General features: G+C 42.1%; 1 protein-coding gene across 3 annotated transcripts; it reads left to right on the forward strand.

Annotated features, from left to right (window-relative positions):
* The first annotated feature begins 108 nt into the window (after positions 1 to 108).
* LOC111596638 (protein tweety) lies at positions 109 to 8,895 on the forward strand. 3 transcript variants are annotated; one of them, XM_023310928.2, is made up of 8 exons: positions 109 to 175; positions 3,219 to 3,597; positions 4,579 to 5,064; positions 5,180 to 5,943; positions 6,007 to 6,176; positions 7,062 to 7,073; positions 7,146 to 8,145; positions 8,216 to 8,636. In XM_023310928.2, exons 2-8 carry the CDS (start codon positions 3,460 to 3,462, stop codon positions 8,634 to 8,636), a joined length of 2,991 nt encoding a protein of 996 aa, XP_023166696.2. In that variant the 5' UTR covers positions 109 to 175; positions 3,219 to 3,459. The 3 variants fall into 3 exon arrangements, with proteins under 3 accessions (XP_023166696.2, XP_023166698.2, XP_023166695.2); XM_023310930.2 differs by lacking the exon at positions 109 to 175 and adding an exon at positions 355 to 451; XM_023310927.2 differs by lacking the exon at positions 109 to 175 and adding an exon at positions 580 to 1,116 and having other exon boundaries at positions 8,216 to 8,895.
* The last annotated feature ends 11,109 nt before the right edge of the window (positions 8,896 to 20,004 follow it).

Raw genomic sequence — 20,004 nt, forward strand, 5'->3', positions numbered from 1 at the left:
ATTTAAATGTGCGCATTGAACAACTTGGTCTTAGTTACTTGTATTCTTGTAATCCGAATAAATAAAATACAAGACTTAATAAAAAACATTAATAAAATAAGAAATGATATATTATAATTGAATGGTATCATTGATGTCGACGAATGTAATTCATTTATGCAGCATATAAAGATTTGTAAGTTCTAACATACGAATACATATGTATATACTACATATTATATAAATAAATAAATGTATATAACTCTGCTGCGTACAGGACGAAATTGTTTTCAATAAATATATGCCAGTCCGGATTGATGTCAACAGGTCAGAAACATTCTTATCAAGCGTGGGTCAAATGCTGTTGCGTACTCAGATCGATGACATTGAAAAGATCGAACTGGCAGTGAGCTTAGCTATGATTTTCAAGATCATTACGCGAGAGAAAGAGAGATCGAAAGACAAACAGAAGGTTAGAGAGAATGAGTTGATTTTTAAATATTAACAGAATGGTTTATTCAAAACAATCCATTATACATAAGTCTTTCTAAACAAAAATCTTTCTTAAGATTAGTTTTCTTAACTTTGTCATTTATTCTTATGATTGAATTTATTGATAGCTTTGTTTTCAAATTATCTTATTAGTTAGCTAGACCAATGAGTACAAGCAGTGATTGTCGGTTATATTTTGCATATTTATGTGTACACACTGGCAATGCGTGCTGTTCAGAGGGGGTGGGAAAATGCGCACGGAGCGCAAGAGCGCCGAAAGGACTTCAGTCTCCTGTTATCCTCTAACTGCTAAGAGCGTCGCCTATGGCATATCAACATCGTATGCGTATTGTAGAGGGTGTGACCAAGTTGGACGAGAAAAACTTTTCATACTTTGCTCAGTCTTCGGAATGTAAAGTTCCTGCAGGACGTATGCCTCAACGACGTTGCGATAAAAACTAAAAAAAAAATAATAAAAAAAAACTAAAAAGCAAAAAAATTAAATAAAAACGAAGGCAACTGAATCGAATACAAATCACAAATACAACTCGAGTGAAAATGCTAAAAACTTGTCAAGAAAAGTTCTCCGTTGCCGTCTAAATATACGATTTGTGGTCTTGTGCCTGGCGAAAATCAAATTTAAAAGTAAGCAGAACGCGAATGCGGCTAACGTCGAGGCTCGCAACTAAGCTCCCAGCGTTCTTCAGCTTTGTTTGTTGTGAAAAATTGTGTACCCATTTTGCAAAAGAAGAAAAAAGGGAGTGTTTGTTGTAATGTCCTGTGTCGCACTCAAAACGAACTGCGACATGCAAACTATGTAAATGCAGTTAGAAATGTAAAAATATCTACATTCATACATACATATATACACACACATATATACATATATATATATATATATATAGATAAATATATATATATATATATATATATGGACTCATGTATGTATGGATAAGTGTATATAGCATGCAGGCTCTGTCCGTTGTTATTGAAAGCTTGCAGCGTCCGGAGATACAGTGGGTGTGCTCTCGATTATGCGTGTCCCAAAAACCAGCAATATATATGTGTGTATGTATGTAAATTGTATACATATATGTATATGTACATGCATGTATATACATGCACGCACACATGCGCCCGTGTCACTGCCTCCGTGTGCAGTGGGCGTGTAAGTGGGAGCTGCGGGCAGTGGGCTGCTGTGGTCGCATTTGTAATGGCAACTGTCAAATATTGCAATGCCCAATTGGCTAAAAGCACAAAGCCATAACAACAACAACTAACTAAGCGCAAGATGCTGTGCTGCACTTGGCATGTGGGGGCGTGGAAAGAAAGTGGGCGGCAAGCGCAGCAATTACGAGTGCGTGGCACGAGCACAACGCGAGACCGAACATAAGGAATAAGGAAACAGTGCGAACTTTTAATCAATATATATACAAACACATACATATGCACACACCCATACGAACGAAAGACGACAGCAACGACGACGACGACAGGAGCTCTACAAAAGCAACAATAACGGGAATACCACCAGCAGCAGTAACAACAACAACAACAACAACAAAGAAAAGTATAACAGCGTGAGCGCGCAAGTAGCTGAAATAGCTTGCCAAAAGAGAGCGAGAGAGAGATAGACGGAGAGAGGCAGACTGACACTGAGAGAGAGTAAGCGGGAGTCAATGAGTGCTCGCCTGGTTGATACCTTTTTACCGCTACTCGTATTCGCACTCGGCTAGCAGAGCAGGAGCAGAGAAAGAGGAAGACAAGTGAACAAAATTGCTATTGCGCTGGGCAGCCGCAGCGTCAATAACAGAGCGCTCCAGCAGAGTGTGCGGGCTTTCGACAAAGCAGAGATTTAAGGGTGTGCGTGTGCGTTTCTCTTTCAGTAAACTTGTGTGGCTGTGGCTAAGGCTGTGTGTGTTTGTGTGTGTCAGTGTTCGTATAGGGAAGTAGCGCTGAGAAAAAAATGGGAGCAAGAACGCGTTGCACAGACAATTTTTAATTAAAGTGCTGCAACATGGCTCATTTTGGGTTGCCAGCGTTCGCCCACATGCTTATTAAATAATAAAGGCCATGCCCACACAACAAACACACACACACAAGTACACGCCACAAAGCAAACGCACACACACACACACACATAAACCGTCTCATCAACGGCGAATCCCCTACCCAACCGGATAATCGTATGTTTTGTTTAAATTGCAAAATGTGTACAAGATCTTTTCTGCGCGAGAAGAAAATAAGCAAAATTTGAATGAGTTGAGCGAAATTTGTGATTCATTCAAAACTAAATTTGGTTAGCGAAGTAATCGTGTTGAAAAGCATGTGATAAAGAATTTGATAATAGCGCAAAAATCGAATTTTGTTGTATTATCTATCCATTTCATATGGCATGGAAAAGTGCGTCACTTAAAAAGACGTTAAGTTCGTTTTTTTTTTTTAAATTTTTGTTGCAGTTCATCTTAGAGGGGTCTGTATAGCATACATATAGACTCTCCTAGATGTGCATAGATACTATCTACACACATAAGGACGTTCCTTGTTCCATATACGTACATATGTCTATGCGAGGTTGTATGTATGCACCCACTTATATATACTTACCACACTATAGATAACTGAACAGCGTTTGGAACGTGCCAAACCACGCCTAACATTTTCTTTTCTCAATGAGCTGAATCCTTGAAGAGCCTTATGAACTAATTGTGTTACCATGTTGCTTGTTTCCTTCACGTTTGTCACAGTGTGCGACAGTTTGATGTCAAGAGTTTAAAACTCTGCACCGAGAGCACGAAGCCCAGTGACGAAGTAGAGGACGCGGACGCGGACGAGGACGAGGACGAGGACGAGGTCGACACCTGCAGGAGCTTTCGCACGCCCATTGCGTCTCCAAACTCCATACCATTTCCAAACTCCACAGCTTTACACACCGGGCCATTTTGGTAAACGCGGTCCGAGCACTCGACGGCCAGTCCCAAGTCCAGGATGGGCGACTACCATGAGTTTACGGATCAGTACAAAGTGCCGGTGATAGCCAAGCTGCTGCACGCACTGCCCCACTACAACATCACGTTCCACAAGATCAACAGCACGTTCCGGCCCAACGATGAGATCTACCTGGAGGTAAGTCCTATCTGGGCTCATCCCTCACGTTCAATGGGCTAAAGCCGAAGGGAGAGGAGCATGAACGTAGGCGTGAAGAGAATTTTAGATAACTCCAACTATATCTACATATATCTATTAAAGCTCAGATTATAAATATCAATAGTTAATGATAATGATCATAGGGTAAAGATCTTCAATACTTTGTACAATGCAAGTTTGGACTTTTATGGGTCAGACAAGAAAGAATAAAGAGATAATCGATAATAATTATATATTATTGCTATAAAAGATATGATATGGTATTCCAATTTGATAAGACTTCGTATACGCCCATAAAGATGATAAATATAGAAACGAAAGAGCAAGTTCACGTTTAGTCGGAAAAATCTATTGAAAAAGTTATGCGCTCAGAGTAGAACTAATCCACTATCCAATTTTTCATATGCATATATATTTGATAAGCCATATATCATATAAAGATAAACTACTGAAGAGTATCAAGCAAAGGCAAAGCAAGAACTTCTCGATTAATTTGTGCAAAAGCAAAAAATGTTTATTTTTTATATATATTTATTGATAGAAATTATAAAATATATATAATTTTTGGCCTTCTACGCGTTATCTCTGCACTACAGCTAACTATTACAATGCACAGTAATCGATGAGTTATCGATAAGTATTCAGTTATGTTCATTACAAAAAAAGTCAGGCCTAATTTACTGTTAAGTATCTTGTGGCTGTAATGTGGCTATGATGTGATCGATAAGTAACGGATACGATATTGATGATCTTGCTATAGTCCACTCCTTAGTTTTCATTGAATGATCTTAGATATAGAACTCCATCTTAGCAAATCAGGCTTGTATTATATTATTATTATTATATTGAGTGATCGATAACTATCGAAGACATTTAAGCCAGAACAGATAGACCCTTCGATAGTAGTATAGATACATCATCACAGAAATTGATTAACTATTCTCTCTCGCACACGATCAGAGCCTGGGAATATTGGGATCGGTGCCGGCGGCACTGTTGATCGTCTCGCTGCTGGGACTCTTGTTTTATTTGATGACGCGCTGCTGTGACCGGAAGCCACGGCCGGCCCACTCGATAACCAGCCTGAAGGTGGCCCTGTCGATAGTTACGGTGATGTGCTGTGCGGCAATTGGATTGGGCCTCTATGGCAACGACGACTTGCACAATGGACTGCTGGAGGTGCTGACCGCCGGGCGAAAGGTTGACAATCTGGTGACGACCATACGGAATCAGACGCACATCCTGGAGAACACGCTGACCAATCGCATACGGCCGCAGCTGGTGGAGCTGGCGGACATCTTTGATCAGCCGGTCTCCAATCAGACGGCGCTCTCCAAGCTCTTTGTCTCGCTCAATATTGTTCAGGGCAATGTGACGTTGGCCACCAATGCGGCCAGCGATATACGACGTCCGTTGATGGGCATCTCGATGACGCACTTCCTCACCGTGAGTACCGTTGGCTAGTTGTGCTATCTATAATCATTGGCTGCTCCCTGCCACCTTCCCCCGTCTCCCATGTCTGATCCCTGATCCGATTCGTTCGATTCATTTCGTTGCACAGCGTGGCGATCAATGGGAGCTGATCCGCTGGCCCGGAACGGTGGCAACTCTGGCTCTGCTGCTTGTGCTCTGTGCTGTTTTGCTAGTGGGCGTGGCACGGCATTCGCGCTGCGCCCTAATACTGTTTAGCGTTTGCGGCCTGCTCGCTGTCACCGGCTCCTGGCTCATGTCCGGCCTCTATCTGTCATCGTCGGTGGCCGTGGGCGACTTGTGCATCAGCCCAGCCGATTTTCTGGTCTCCACAGCGCCAAGGGATCTGCCCACCAACGTCCTGCTGCACTACACCCAGTGCGAGCCGGGGCACACGAACCCGTTCACCCAGCGCCTGCGCGAATCGCAGAACTCGCTGAACAACGCCCGCAGCGCCATGGCCACCGTAATGAAGATCTCGCTGGTGCTCTTCAAGAGCTCGGGCCTGCAGCCGAAATTGGGTGCGGTCAATGCCGATTTGAACAGCAGCGAACGGCTGCTCACCCAGCTGACCGCCCTGGTCGACTGCAAGGCGGTGCATCACAATTTCCTGGCCGCGGCACGTGGCCTCTGCGAGGGCGGCTTGCTGGGCCTGGTGCTGATGCTGATTGCCAGCTTCATAGCTGCCATACTGCTGACGATAATGGTGTGGGTCGATTCGCACACATGGATCTATATACGCAAGCGGAACGACTATGCCCAGGTCGACGAGCCGTCGTATATATCGCACCCGGCGCCACAGAACCATCAGCAGATGATGAATGCGGCACGCACATTGCCACGCAACCATAACGGGTAGGTGTTACTTGATCCCTAGACTGATCCCATTGCAGCTCGGCAAACCCGCTCTCTTTGCAGGCACTTCAGTCCACCGGTGATCAGCGGCTCGCACACCCTCCAGCATCCCAATAAGCGCCAGCAGCACGAGATGATGGCCCACGCACACATCCAGCAGAACATGCGGGCAATGGGCACCCACACGCTCGGCAGACTGCCGTCGCACAACCATAGCCCCACCCACATGACTGGTAAGTGCAAGTGCCGTTAGCTGAACACCAACAACAATGGCAATACCCACACCCAAACACCAAACACCAAACACCAAGCACCAACAACACCAAACACCAACACCAACACCAACAACAGCATCGTAGCAAATGCCATCAGTAGCACTATTAGCATCACCTGCACTATCCCAACTCTCTCTCTCTCTCTCTTTCTCTCGCTTTATCTATTGACTGTTAAAAATAACTGTATATATATATATTATATGAAAATTAAAAATTATCAGCTGCAGTTAGCGAACCAAAAACTAAAATTTTTAAATTTCAAATTTCGATTTTGATTCGTTCCATTTTCTTTTGTCCTAAACAACTTAACTTAAGAACAGTCTGCATAGTAACTGTCCGTAGTGCTCTAACTTCAGATAGTACTGAGATAACTGGTTCACGAAACGAGCTTCAACTCAAGGGCACTTGCTGAAAGCTTTTCCTATCTGCAGATCCAAGTTTTCTTTGTTGTTTTTTTTTCTTTTTTTCAAAGATTAAAAATCTATTCACTCGATGATAATATTAATAAAAGAATTCGATTCATAAATCCTAAAGCTTTAACCAAAGGCGAAGTGTCTTAAGTGCCTAGAATCCTTTGGATCTAAATATAGAGATATATCTTAGAATATATACTAGTTCGAGTTACAATTCGAGGCGCTACGTGAACCCGCTTTTTGAACCGGTTCGAATTTGGAACTGTTGAGCTCTTCGTTTTATTTTGTCTTGTTTTGTTTTGTTTTGTGCTCATTTACTTACCTCATTCTCGTTCCATGCGTTTGACTTGCATCGTTCGCCGACTTCCATCAATCCGTCACATCCGTATCCGTATCCTCATCCGCCTTGCTAATTGTGTGTACATTTTAGGTCCCAATAACGGTAAATATGCAACCCTAAGCAAACAATGCAAAACTTTGGAAGCCAATGACTTTTACTGAAAATCGTCGCCAGCCGCCGCCGTCGCCGCCGCCGCAGCAGCCGCAGCCGCTTCCTCCATACCGCCAACCACGCAGGCCCAGGTGGCCCAGGCCCACGCTCACGCCCAGGCTCAGCAGCAGCAGCAGCAACAACAATTGGGGCCACAGCCAATCTACTGCCATCATCCACATCAGCATCCGCACGCTCATCCACACGCACATCCCCATTCGCACTCGGCCGCAGTTGCTGCCGCCGTACAGCATCAGCACGCCATTTATCATCAGCAGCAGGCCCAGGCTCAGGCTCAGGCCCAGGCCCAGGCCCAGCAGTATGGCACTTATACGACAGCTGCGGCGGCACATCATGCACAGCAGCATCATTTGCCGCCGCCGGGCCAGAGCCAGATCTATCAGCAGATTCCGGCTCATTTGGCCGGTCAGCTGGCGCCCAATGGCAATCCGCATTCGATTTATCAGCCGCTGGTGGCGGTTAGCCAGGGCTCCATTTACGTATCCAACTTGGCGACGATGCGACGCCAGAATAGTCAGGGTGGTCCGCAGATACCGGCCCATCATCACCAGCAGCCCGTGCAGGCGCAGCCACCGCCGAATCCCCACCAGCAGCAGCAGCAGCAGCCAAATCCTCATGCCCACCCACAGCATGCGCAGCAGCAGCAGCAGCAGCCGCCGCCGCCTTCGCAGCAGCAACAGCAGCAGATGCTACAGCATCAGCTGAAGTCGCCGCAGCAACAGCAACAGCAGCTGCAGCAGCAGCAGCAGCAGCAGCAGCAGGTGCCAGAAACGGAGGTGGTGCCAATCAGCACCGCCATGGATTCGGCTATATACGATCGGGACAAGCAAATCTACAAATGCTCGACGCTGCGTCAGGGTGGCAAGTTCGATCCCAAGTACAAGCCATCGATACTCAATTGCCCCTTACCTGAAATACCCAAGGATGCGGAACAGCCCAAGGTGGAGTCCATCTATCAGCAGCAGCAGCAGCATCAGCAGCATCAGACGCAGAACTATTCCAAGTAAGTTGGTCGCTCGATTCGTGCGCCGCTCTCAAACCTTCCGATTCTGCTCAATCTTCCCGTCGTTTAGGACTTTGCAACGGCCACCGATGAAGTTGCCGCCCCAGATGAAGGCTATACCGCCGCCACGTATTGGCACGCCCACCTCGCCGCCGCCGCCCACGGCGCAAACGGATGCTGCGCTGCAGAATGGCGGCGGCGGCGGCGGCGTCAACAATGATGATGCCGCACTGCCCCCGCCTCCAATGGAGGCGCAAACGCATCTCGGCAGCAGCGTGGACAACGCAACGCCCAAGTCACGCATCCAAGCTGCCAACGGCAAGGCTGGCAACGGACTAGTCCTGCTCAACGGCGCAGGCGGCGGCGGCGGAGCAGCAGCAACAGCTGTCGCCAATGCGGGCAACTCTGGCGTTCTGGATGACGACGACGATCTGCCACCGCCGCCGCCGGCGATAACCGACGAGAGCAACTATGCGGTGACCGAGCTGTAAGCGCAGCACTGGACGAACGCCTATCCACGGATAATGGCCAGATTCGGCATTTAGTAGCATATTTGAGTGTTCCTTGGTTCTTGATTTGCACTTGGAATCCTAATCCTAAACCCATTTTTTAACGCATTCCTACAATTAGGGCTAGCCAAAGAGAAACAAACGAAACTTGAAACTGAAATGGAAAAATAACCCACAACTGGACTTTTGTATATATACAAATACACTTGACACGGATCCTAACTATGACACACACACACATTTACACACTATATATATATATATATATATATATATATATATTAATATATACACAATATTTGGTATATTCTTTTTGATAATAGGCATTTTTATGATCGCAAACAATTTTATTGTAACAACTTTTAGCCGAACAGCAAAAATAAAACCAATAAGAAGAAGAAGCAGCAGAATAGAAAGATAACGAAGAAACCAAAAGATATACATGAAAGATAATGCCAAGAACACAAAACAAAATATGAGTCAAAGTATTGTATTATATAGCGTCATATACAAAATGATATGTAGGAGTGTACGTAGGCCGGAACTACTTAAAAAAGAAGCAACAAAAAAAAATAAGTATTAGAAAAAAAAGAAAACGCAAACCAAACGAACTTCTGAACTTCGACAAAGCGAAGTCTCCTCACCCCTCCAATTCTCCAAAAACAAGTATAAAAAGAGGCGCATTTAGAAATTAGAAACTTTCCAAAAATAGATATAGTTGCGATTTTTAAAGCCGTAAAACTCAAATTCGCAACTTAAGAAAAAGAAAAAACAAAATAACAAAAAAAGCGGTTTTAGTTTAACTTGATTAAATTTGAATTCGTAAAATTGGTCTTAAAAAATCCTAAAGTCCTAAATCCTAAAATCAAGTGCATGGTCACTTCAATACATAAGCAATTAGTTAGTAAGGAGAAGCAACTGCAGAGGGGGAGCGAGAGTTCAACGGTTTTTTTTAACGGAGTTTTGTCAAGTCAATTTTTTTTTTTTGAGGATAATACGGTCGGGAATGGTCGAGTGTGTGTGCGTGTGTGTGTGAGCGGGTACGGGTACGTGCGTGTGGGTGTGTATGGGTGCGACCGCCATTGGTATAGGGACTCGTGGGTAATTGGGTTGTGCGCCAGGTTAGAGCCGGTTAAAGCAGTTCGGACCTTGCGATTTTATTGTAATGTAACCGTAAGCTTAACAAAAATGCATTTATTAACAAATTTGAACTAAATACTTAGCACATTCCGAGTGCGCATATACATACATACATACATACATACATACTATATACATATGTAGCTATACACAAGTAACTGTATATTTAATAGCAGTAGCTAAACGAAAGTCAACGCGTAGCCTAAACAAATTACCAAAATCCCAACTGGAATACACATATGTATGTGTAAATGCATAATTCCAGCTCGTGTGTAAACAGAATAGCAATATAAATGATATAAACGTACTGCCCCCACATTCGGCTGAGCCGAAAAACACAATCGACACCAGAAACAAATACTACAGATAATTAAAGAAATAAATATATATATATATATATATATATATATATATATTCATATATATATGAACTACAGCAATATACATATAAACTAAAGGCATAATGCAGATATTAAAACTCAATACTTGTGTAGTTAGTTAGCGGAGTTGTTAGCGGAATTCTAAAATGAAGAGAAAAAGAGGAAAAGCAAAAGTAGTAAACAAAAACAAATACAAAAACAAACGAAAACGAAATCAGTGTGACCAGAGGTCAACCTAACACCAAAGAACAACAAAATCGCTTAAGCACTGCCCGCAAAGCCAGTGAGTTTTTAATACACACAAACACATATACATATATATATACATATATGAACTACATTTACAGTGCAGCTAAAGATTTATAATTAGACTAATACTGTACACTATATAGAGCACATCGGGAATGATCAATTGTATAATATATACATATATATATATATATTATACTATATTATATAAATATATAATGTATGTATGAAGCATATTAACGAAAACGAAGTGACAAAGGAAGAAAAAATACCAAAACCGAAAAACCAAAAAGAAATTTCGAAAATTTATTCGATAAACTTAAGCTTTTAAGTATTAATACATATGTATAGAAACTGTAAAGTAACTTCAAAACGAAAAACGAACTAATCAAGTTTTTTTTATTCGCTTATATACAATTACAATACATAATGTTATATATATAAATTATTGAGCAACAATTACGGCACGAATATAGCTAAACATCGACCCGCCACGTAACCCCTACTCCGTGTCCATCAACCAACAAGTAAAGAAACAAGATGAAAAATTCTATAGTAAATAATTCGGTTGATCGCAATTAAATACCCCTGCAGCTAGACCAGATAAAATAGAAACTAGTGAAAGGCGCGTGGAGCCTCGAGCTCGATTTTCTGGTATATTGATTTTTATTTTTTTATTGATTTTATTTATATATATATATATATATATATATATATATATATATATATATAAAAGATATATATATGAGTTTATTATAGTTTTTAAATTTAAAACAATTATTTGTATATATTTTTTAAGTTAAAAAAATATTGTTTTTCATATTTATATATATATATATATATATTTTTTATTATTTAAACTTAGCTAGACATTTATTTCAAAGTCAAAACTAAAGAAATGAAAGGGATTTTGATAGAGTTGATCTTCAAACTGAGAGCAATGCTAATAGACTTAGATACCGACTTATGCTTGAACCAATAATGATAAGTTATACCTATCTTTCGAATGCATGAAATCAGCTCGCTTAGCCGACCCAGAGGATATACAGCTATATCATATAGTGGCTCACTGCAGGGGTATGCAAATTGGATTGGTAATACTTTGGGATGGGTGGATTTGACTTATGACACAAGCTGATCAAAGCGATATATATATATATATATATATATATATATATATACATATATATACATAAATACATATATATATATATATGTATATATATAACACATTAGCTCGTAAATATATTTCTGTGTTAAATGTTGTCATCGTACGCGTTGTAGTTATTAAAGGCAAATTACAAATGGAATGAAAACTTTGGGAAAATGGGAAAAGAAAAACACTTTTCGAGGCTTGCTGTGTGTGTATGTGTGTACACACACACATATAGTTAAAGACAATGTAAAGAAGAAGCGCCAGATCAAGCTTAAACAAAAACAAAATACATTTAAAATTACAAAGAAATTAAAATTAAAAGAAAAAAAAGCAAAAAAAAAAACCCCGCATACCTAAGTATTCGGTTATATTGGGAATATCGCATAACTGCGTGAAGATGAAGTTGGATAAATTAGCCGATTTGAAGGGTTTATAGTATTTTATGCGAGACAAAAGTAGAAACTACGAGAAACATACAAAAATTAAAACATACAAAAACCCAAAAAACAAAAAAAAACGGCATAAAATCCGACAAAACTTTCATTCAAGCAAAAAGCGGCAAACATAAAAACGCTAAAAAAACGAAAAATATTAATAAAAATAAAATAAAATGATAAAAATTCAATTATATAACGAGTTTTACTGGTCGATAACGGGATAGGCGCACCTAGTGATACACCAAATCAATTTCCTTACAAGGAATATCTATAGATCTATACATGGATGTCGGTATGCACACGTAAAATAGATTCGAGTGACTCCCAGCGTATTATAATTATTATATTATTGAGTTGAACCTCTTTTACACAAAAGCAATGAACATTGCATAAGAGGACGCCACGTAGAATGACTTCTTACTTAATATAAATATGATGTGGGCTTGGTATAAATATAAATACATGTATTTGTATATACAAATATACTTATATACATATATACATATATACATATATACATATATACATATATACATATATACATATATACATATATACATATATACACATATACATATATACATATATACATATATACATATATACATATATACATATATACATATATACATATATACATATATACAGATATACATATATAAGTTAACACATAACATTTAATATAGGGTATTTCATAAGTTTATAATCAACCCTCGCTATCGCGTGTTTCGTAAGTTAAGAAACAGCCCTCGCAATTGCGACACTGCATACTTTGTATCAGCGCGCTATAACTGCAATGGTCAGCGGTGGTAACCAGATACTTTTGTTTACTGCAAGAGTTTCCGTTATTGCCTAAGATTGCTGAGTCGGCTTGCCGACCATGACATTGTGGTGTGATGCGAGTTTTGGCTTAGCTTAAGTGAAATATTCTATGTAGCTAAAAATCAGTTTTGTATTGAAGTTTGAAGAATAAACTCGCACTACTCCGGCACACCGCCGTAATCAAATTGTTATATTTCTGATCATTGCTGAGCCACAAGGCCAGTTAATAGAAAAGGGGGTGAAGTCAAACCCTCCAACATAATCATCATAAGAAGATTATAATTACCCGATCAACGCTGGACCTGCCACCGACGCCTAGCTCATCGCTGGACCAGCAACTTATTGATTAAGACTATAAATACCCGATCAACGCTGGACCTGCCACCGACGCCTAGTTCATCGCTGGACCAGCAACATATTAATTGGCGCCCAACGTAAAAAAAAAAAAAAAAAAAAAAAATAAAAAAAAAAAAAAAAAAAAAAAAAAAAAAAAAAAAAAAAAAAAAAATTTTTTTTTGGAATTTAAATCATGTAAGTGGATACTCCAGCCAACATTTTTTTTCAAACACAAAATTTCTTAAATTTACTTTATAAAAAATTTGTTAGTACTAGTGAGTATTTCGTATTGCAACAGATTAGATTATAATAATCAGAACCAAGTTTCTGAAATACGTGAGAGTGGCTGCTCTGAGAATTTAGGCTGATAAAAATACTTAGTGTTACTTTCTATGTGTCTAATTCGACCCATCTTTTGACGGCCCGTTTAATTTTTCGCGGCCACTGGCCTGCGCATGCCACGGTTCAGCCAATATAGAAGCCCTCGCGAGCAATCTAGCGACTCAGATTCCGACTGTGACACTCGTATCAGAGTTCCGTCTACAAGACTTATACCGGCAGTTCCTCCACCATCAGATAGAATGGATCCAGATCAGCTTAGGGAAGTAGTAAGAACGGCCATCAGCAATGCCTTAGCCGAACAGGCCGCTGCAAACCAGCAGAGGGAGCAAGCATTGACTCAAAGAATTAATGAGTTAGCTAAACAAATAGCAGCAACAAGCTTTGCCACCCCACAAGTAGTAGCATATTCTGCTATAGAAATTAGAAACGATATTCACTGTGACGAGCCGCTAGATGCCGTCAAGTGCTTACCTGAGTTCGCAGGAGCACAGGAATCTTATGTATCTTGGAGGCAGGCAGCATTAGCCGCTTACGAGATCTTCAGACCACATAATGGCAGTTCTCGTCATTATCAGGCTGTCATCATTATAAGAAGCAAGATTAGGGGCCCCGCAGACGCGGTGCTGGCCTCATTTGGTACTGTACTGAATTTTGATGCGATAATAAATCGCCTAGATTTCACATACAGTGACAAGAGACCAATTCATGTCACTGAACAGGAATTAGGTACCTTGAGGCAAGGTGGCCTGTCCCTGCTTCAATATTACGATGAGGTGGAGAAGAAACTCGCTCTTCTCACTAACAAAGTTAACATGTCATATGAGCCGGCTTTAGCAAAGGGCCTATGTGAAAAATTCCGCGACGATGCGTTGCGTGTGTTCATATCGGGTCTCAAGCGCAGTCTTACAGACGTGCTCTTTGCAGCAAAGCCCAGAGATTTGCCTTCAGCACTAGCTCTCGCACAAGAAGTCGAGTCAAACCATGAAAGGTACGCATTCGCGGCTAACTTCGCAAAAAGTCTAGAAGACAAAGAGCGCAAGCCGCATGCAAAAGCACAGGGTCACCAACAGGAGAGGCATTCGCAACAAGCCGAAACACAAGCTAGCGGTACAAAGAATCCGCACTTTAGCAAGCAAAGCAGGGCCCCAGTGCAGTCTGACCAACGAAGCAGCAGGCAGCACAATAATAATGGCGCACCGGTGCCCATGGAGGTCGATCCTTCCTTCTCGAGGGTCTTGCAGCCCACTCAGGCCCCTGCTTACGCGAATAGGAAGCACCCCGCATCTGACCGCACAAGCGGTCAGAGGAATCAGCAGAGGCTGAATCACGTCACACAAGACGTGGGACAGGGGGCAGAGGCGTATGCTGATGCCGCCTCTAGCGCAGCGGCACAAATCAATGACGATAGTTATGACTCTGAAGCCCTCAATTTTTTAGGAGCAAATCCCTGCTACCCGTCATCAGACGAAGAGTAGCAGGGACTGACATGCGATTCCTCATAGACACGGGCGCGGCCAAGAATTTCATTCGGCCACACGAGGGGTTGAAAGGCGTCCGCTCGGTAGAGTCCCCCTTTAAAATTCATTCCATTCACGGCGAGACACAAATCACACACAAATGCTTTGTTTCAATGTTTGGGTTAAAGGCAACCTTTTTTATTCTGCCGGACTTATCAACTTTTGATGGGATTGTAGGCCTTGACCTGCTAAAGCAGGCAGCTGCTTCGCTTTGTCTAGCTTCAGGACAACTTAAGTGGGGTACGGAGGTCGAACAAATCACCTTCCACACGTGCAAAAATGTAAATTTCACGAATGTAGACTGTGCAGAGGCATCCCCTTTAGCTAGAAGTTCTTTTTTGAAAATGCTAAAAGCTAGACAAAAGGCCTTTGCGGACCCAGACGAGGCGTTGCCGTATAACACATCAGTCGTGGCTACCATTAGGACCACAGATGAGCAACCGATCTATGCCAAGCTTTACCCATATCCAATGGGAGCAGCTGATTTCGTTAACAAAGAAATCAAAGATCTGCTAAAAAATGATATAATTCAAAAGTCCGTCTCTCCCTACAATAACCCAATATGGGTAGTAGACAAGAAGGGTACTGATGAAGCAGGCAATAGGAAAATGAGGTTGGTAATGGACTTTCGTAAACTTAACGAAAGAACCGTGCCTGACAAATACCCTATACCAAATATATCAATGATATTGGGGAATTTGGGAAGAGCCAAATTCTTTTCAACATTAGACCTCAAGTCTGGATATCACCAGATCATACTCGCTGAACGCGACCGTGAAAAAACCGCTTTCTCTGTGAACGGGGGGAAATACGAGTTCAAAAGACTCCCCTTTGGATTAAAGAATGCAGCAAGCATCTTCCAAAGAACCATCGACGACATACTGCGAGAGCAGATTGGCAAATTCTGCTATGTTTATGTCGATGACGTAATCATCTTTTCAGAAGATGAGGAATCCCACATTAAACACGTGGATTGGGTCCTAAAAAGCTTATTTGAAGCAAACATGAGGGTCTCCGTCGAAAAATCACGTTTTTTTAAGAAAAGCGTGAACTTTCTTGGTTTCATAGTCACCAGCACTGGCGCCACGACGGATCCCGAAAAGGTTAGGGCAATACAAGAGTATCCAGAACCAAAAACGCTGTTCGAGGTTAGATCATTTCTAGGCCTCGCAAGTTATTACAGATGTTTCATTAGGGACTTCGCCGCAATAGCAAGACCCATCTCGAATATCCTGAAGGGTGAAAATGGAACAGTCAGTAAGCATAGGTCCAGAAATATAAAGGTTCAATTCTCTGAAGTGCAGCAGAGGGCATTTCAGAAGTTGCGCGATATTTTGTCATCCGAGAATGTAATGCTTAGGTACCCCGATTTTAAGAAGCCATTCGATCTAACGACCGATGCTTCGGCTCACGGCATAGGTGCAGTTTTGTCACAAGAGGGTCGTCCTATAACAATGATTTCAAGAACATTGAAGGACAGCGAGGTTAACTATGCAACAAATGAGAGAGAGTTATTGGCCATCGTATGGTCACTTGCCAAGTTAAGGCACTATTTGTATGGGGTGAAAGACATTAATGTCTTCACTGACCACCAACCCTTGACCTTCGCAGTTTCGGAATCCAATCCAAATGCGAAGATCAAAAGGTGGAAAGCGCGCATTGACGAGTCTAATGCACGTATCTTCTATAAACCTGGCAAGGACAATCTGGTTGCGGATGCCTTGTCAAGACAACAGCTCAACGCTGTAAATGAACAAGAGATTGAGTCCTGCGCAGCAACGATCCACAGTGAGGTATCACTTACCAACACCATCGAGACAACAGATAAGCCCTTGAACTGTTTTCAAAACCAAATAGTTATAGAAGAGGCGCGTTTCCCCTTAAAACGAAGTTTTATTCTTTTTGGAAACAAGAAACGCCACTTGGTCAACTATACTTGCGTCGAATCGCTGCTAGACGAGCTCGAAGATGTAGTTTCACCCAAATGCGTGAATGCTCTCCACTGTAATTTACACACGCTTGCAATGATACAAGATACATTGGTTCGAAGATACCCGGCCACAAAGTTCTGGCACTGCAAAAATCGCGTAGTGGACGTATTGGCAGTTGGAGAAAGAAGGGAAATTCTCACGGCCGAACATAATAGGGCCCATAGGGCTGCACAAGAGAATATTAAGCAGGTACTCTCAGAGTACTACTTTCCAAAGATGGCAAAAATAGCCAATGAGATAGTACTAAATTGCAAAACATGTGCTAGGGCTAAATACGATAGACACCCCAAAAAACAAGAGATTGGGGAAACTCCGATACCCTCACATGTAGGAGAGATGTTACACATAGACATTTTCTCCACTGACAGGAAATACTTTCTCACTTGCATCGACAAGTTCTCTAAGTTTGCTATTGTCCAACCGGTCCCTTCAAGAACCATCGTGGATCTGAAGCCAGCGTTAATGCAGCTGATGAATTTTTATCCAAAAGCCAGATCCATCTACTGTGACAATGAACCGTCATTGAACTCAGAGACCATCGTGACTATGCTCGCAAACAACTATGGGGTCAGCATTTCAAATGCACCACCATTGCATAGCATCTCGAATGGACAGGTTGAGCGCTTTCACAGCACTCTCTTGGAGCTAGCCAGATGCCTAAAGATCGATAAGGGCATAAGTGACACGGTAGAAGTCATTTTACTGGCTACAACTGAGTACAATAAGTCGATCCATTCGGTCATCGACCAGAGACCAGTTGATGTGGTTCAGGCTCAACCAGATGAGCCACAAGAGAAAATACAAGAAAAGATCAGAAACGCTCAGATGACGCTTAGAGCTAGGGAGAACGCAAATCGGCAGAATAGGGTCTTTGACGTTGGTGACAAAGTTTTGGTCAAGTCCAACCGACGACTCGGAAACAAACTCACACCTTTATGTGATGAGAAGGCCGTGGATGCAGACCTGGGGACCGAGGTCCTCATTAGAGGGAGGGTGGTCCACAAGGACAACCTAAGATGACTCTTGTTTTTTTTTATTTTTAAGCCACTAGGCAAACTTGTATAAGTTAGATATAGTTTTTCAATTTACTTTTAGCCACTTGGCATAGTTTTTATTAAACATTTTTGGTGGTGGGCAAACCTTTTAAAAAAAAAAAGGTTGCTAAAAAGAAAGGAAACAACCTTATTTCACAGGTTGGGATCCATAGTACTCCTTTTCTTATCAGTGGCTTCGGCACATGTCACCGACTACTCGCGTGCCAAGTACATTCCCATCATCGACGGCGAAATCTTGATATGGGAAGAATACGCCTACGTTAGGCACTCGGCAAACCTCTCAGAATACGTGCGAATTGTGGAAGAAACGGTCAAATTAATTGACATGTTCCCGCTATCCCACATGAAAAAACTTCTGAGTGTGGACACGGTACATCTACAAGACCTATTGGAGGCGTTAGGCACGCATCATAGAGTCGCCAGAAGTTTAGATTTCCTAGGGTCCATACTGAAGGTTGTGGCGGGTACACCTGATGCCAGGGATTTAGAGCAGACTAGATTTACTGAAAGGCAGCTAGTAAATGCCAACAATAGACAGATAGAAATAAACACTAGAGTTCAAGACCAGCTTAACCAGTTGACATTCACTGTCAATAAGATTCTCAAGATAGCCAAAAACTCACAAGTTGACACTAGCCATTTATTCGAGACACTATTGTCTAGAAATAGAATGCTGGTAATGGAGTTGCAAAATTTAATGCTTGCTATTACTCTTGCAAAGGCTAACATTGTTAGCCCAAACATTTTGGACCACTCAGATTTGAAATCAATTTGGCTAGAGGAACCCACCAACACTCCCATAGGAGATCTTATGTCCGTTGCGTCCGTAAAAGTCCTTCAATCCATTAACACTATACATTTTATAATTAAATTCCCAAAGATTAAACAAGCTTGCAGAAAAATTACGATTTATCCTGTCATTCACAAGAATTTCATATTGCGATTGCCTGACAACGTCATAGCCGAATGCGATGGAAAAACCCACACACTGCAGAGTTGCACCGCTTCACCTGGAGCCACCTTTTGTCGTCTGGCATTAGAGAGTTCATGTGCCAAAGAGCTCCATGCAGGTGGCACGGCACACTGTGAAATCCAGCCGAGCAACCTGGAAATAATCACCCACGTAGATGATGGAATCATCATTCTTAACGACGGGTCCGCAAGGATCCAGGTGGATAACGGCACTGAAATCCAAGTACACGGCACGCATCTCATTACGTTCGGGGACCGAGTCGCGATCAACGGGACTCTGTTTTACAACCACAACAACGTACGCAATAGAGTCCCGGGCATTGCCAACTCTCCCTTGCTGAACATCACTGCCAGCCAAGATGTCCTCAGCCTCCCTTATCTTCATCGTTTAAATGAACGTAATTTGGAGGAGATACAGCAATTCAAGAAAGACGCCGGAACTGATCAAGCTTATCGTGTGGCATTCATCATTGGAGCTATATGCTGTGCTTTAATCTGCATTGGCTTCACCCTTTGGCGGTTCATCGACGCAAGGAAGTCTGCGAAGCAATTACGAGAAGTCGTCGCCGGAATTGGGTCGGCCGAGGGCGGCCTTACACTTGAAGGGGGAGTAGTTAACACATAACATTTAATATAGGGTATTTCATAAGTTTATAATCAACCCTCGCTATCGCGTGTTTCGTAAGTTAAGAAACAGCCCTCGCAATTGCGACACTGCATACTTTGTATCAGCGCGCTATAACTGCAATGGTCAGCGGTGGTAACCAGATACTTTTGTTTACTGCAAGAGTTTCCGTTATTGCCTAAGATTGCTGAGTCGGCTTGCCGACCATGACATTGTGGTGTGATGCGAGTTTTGGCTTAGCTTAAGTGAAATATTCTATGTAGCTAAAAATCAGTTTTGTATTGAAGTTTGAAGAATAAACTCGCACTACTCCGGCACACCGCCGTAA

The sequence above is a fragment of the Drosophila hydei genome, unplaced genomic scaffold (assembly GCF_003285905.1).
Source record: "Drosophila hydei strain 15085-1641.00,03,60 unplaced genomic scaffold, DhydRS2 tig00000477-arrow-arrow-pilon, whole genome shotgun sequence".
Lineage (NCBI taxonomy): Eukaryota > Metazoa > Arthropoda > Insecta > Diptera > Drosophilidae > Drosophila > Drosophila hydei.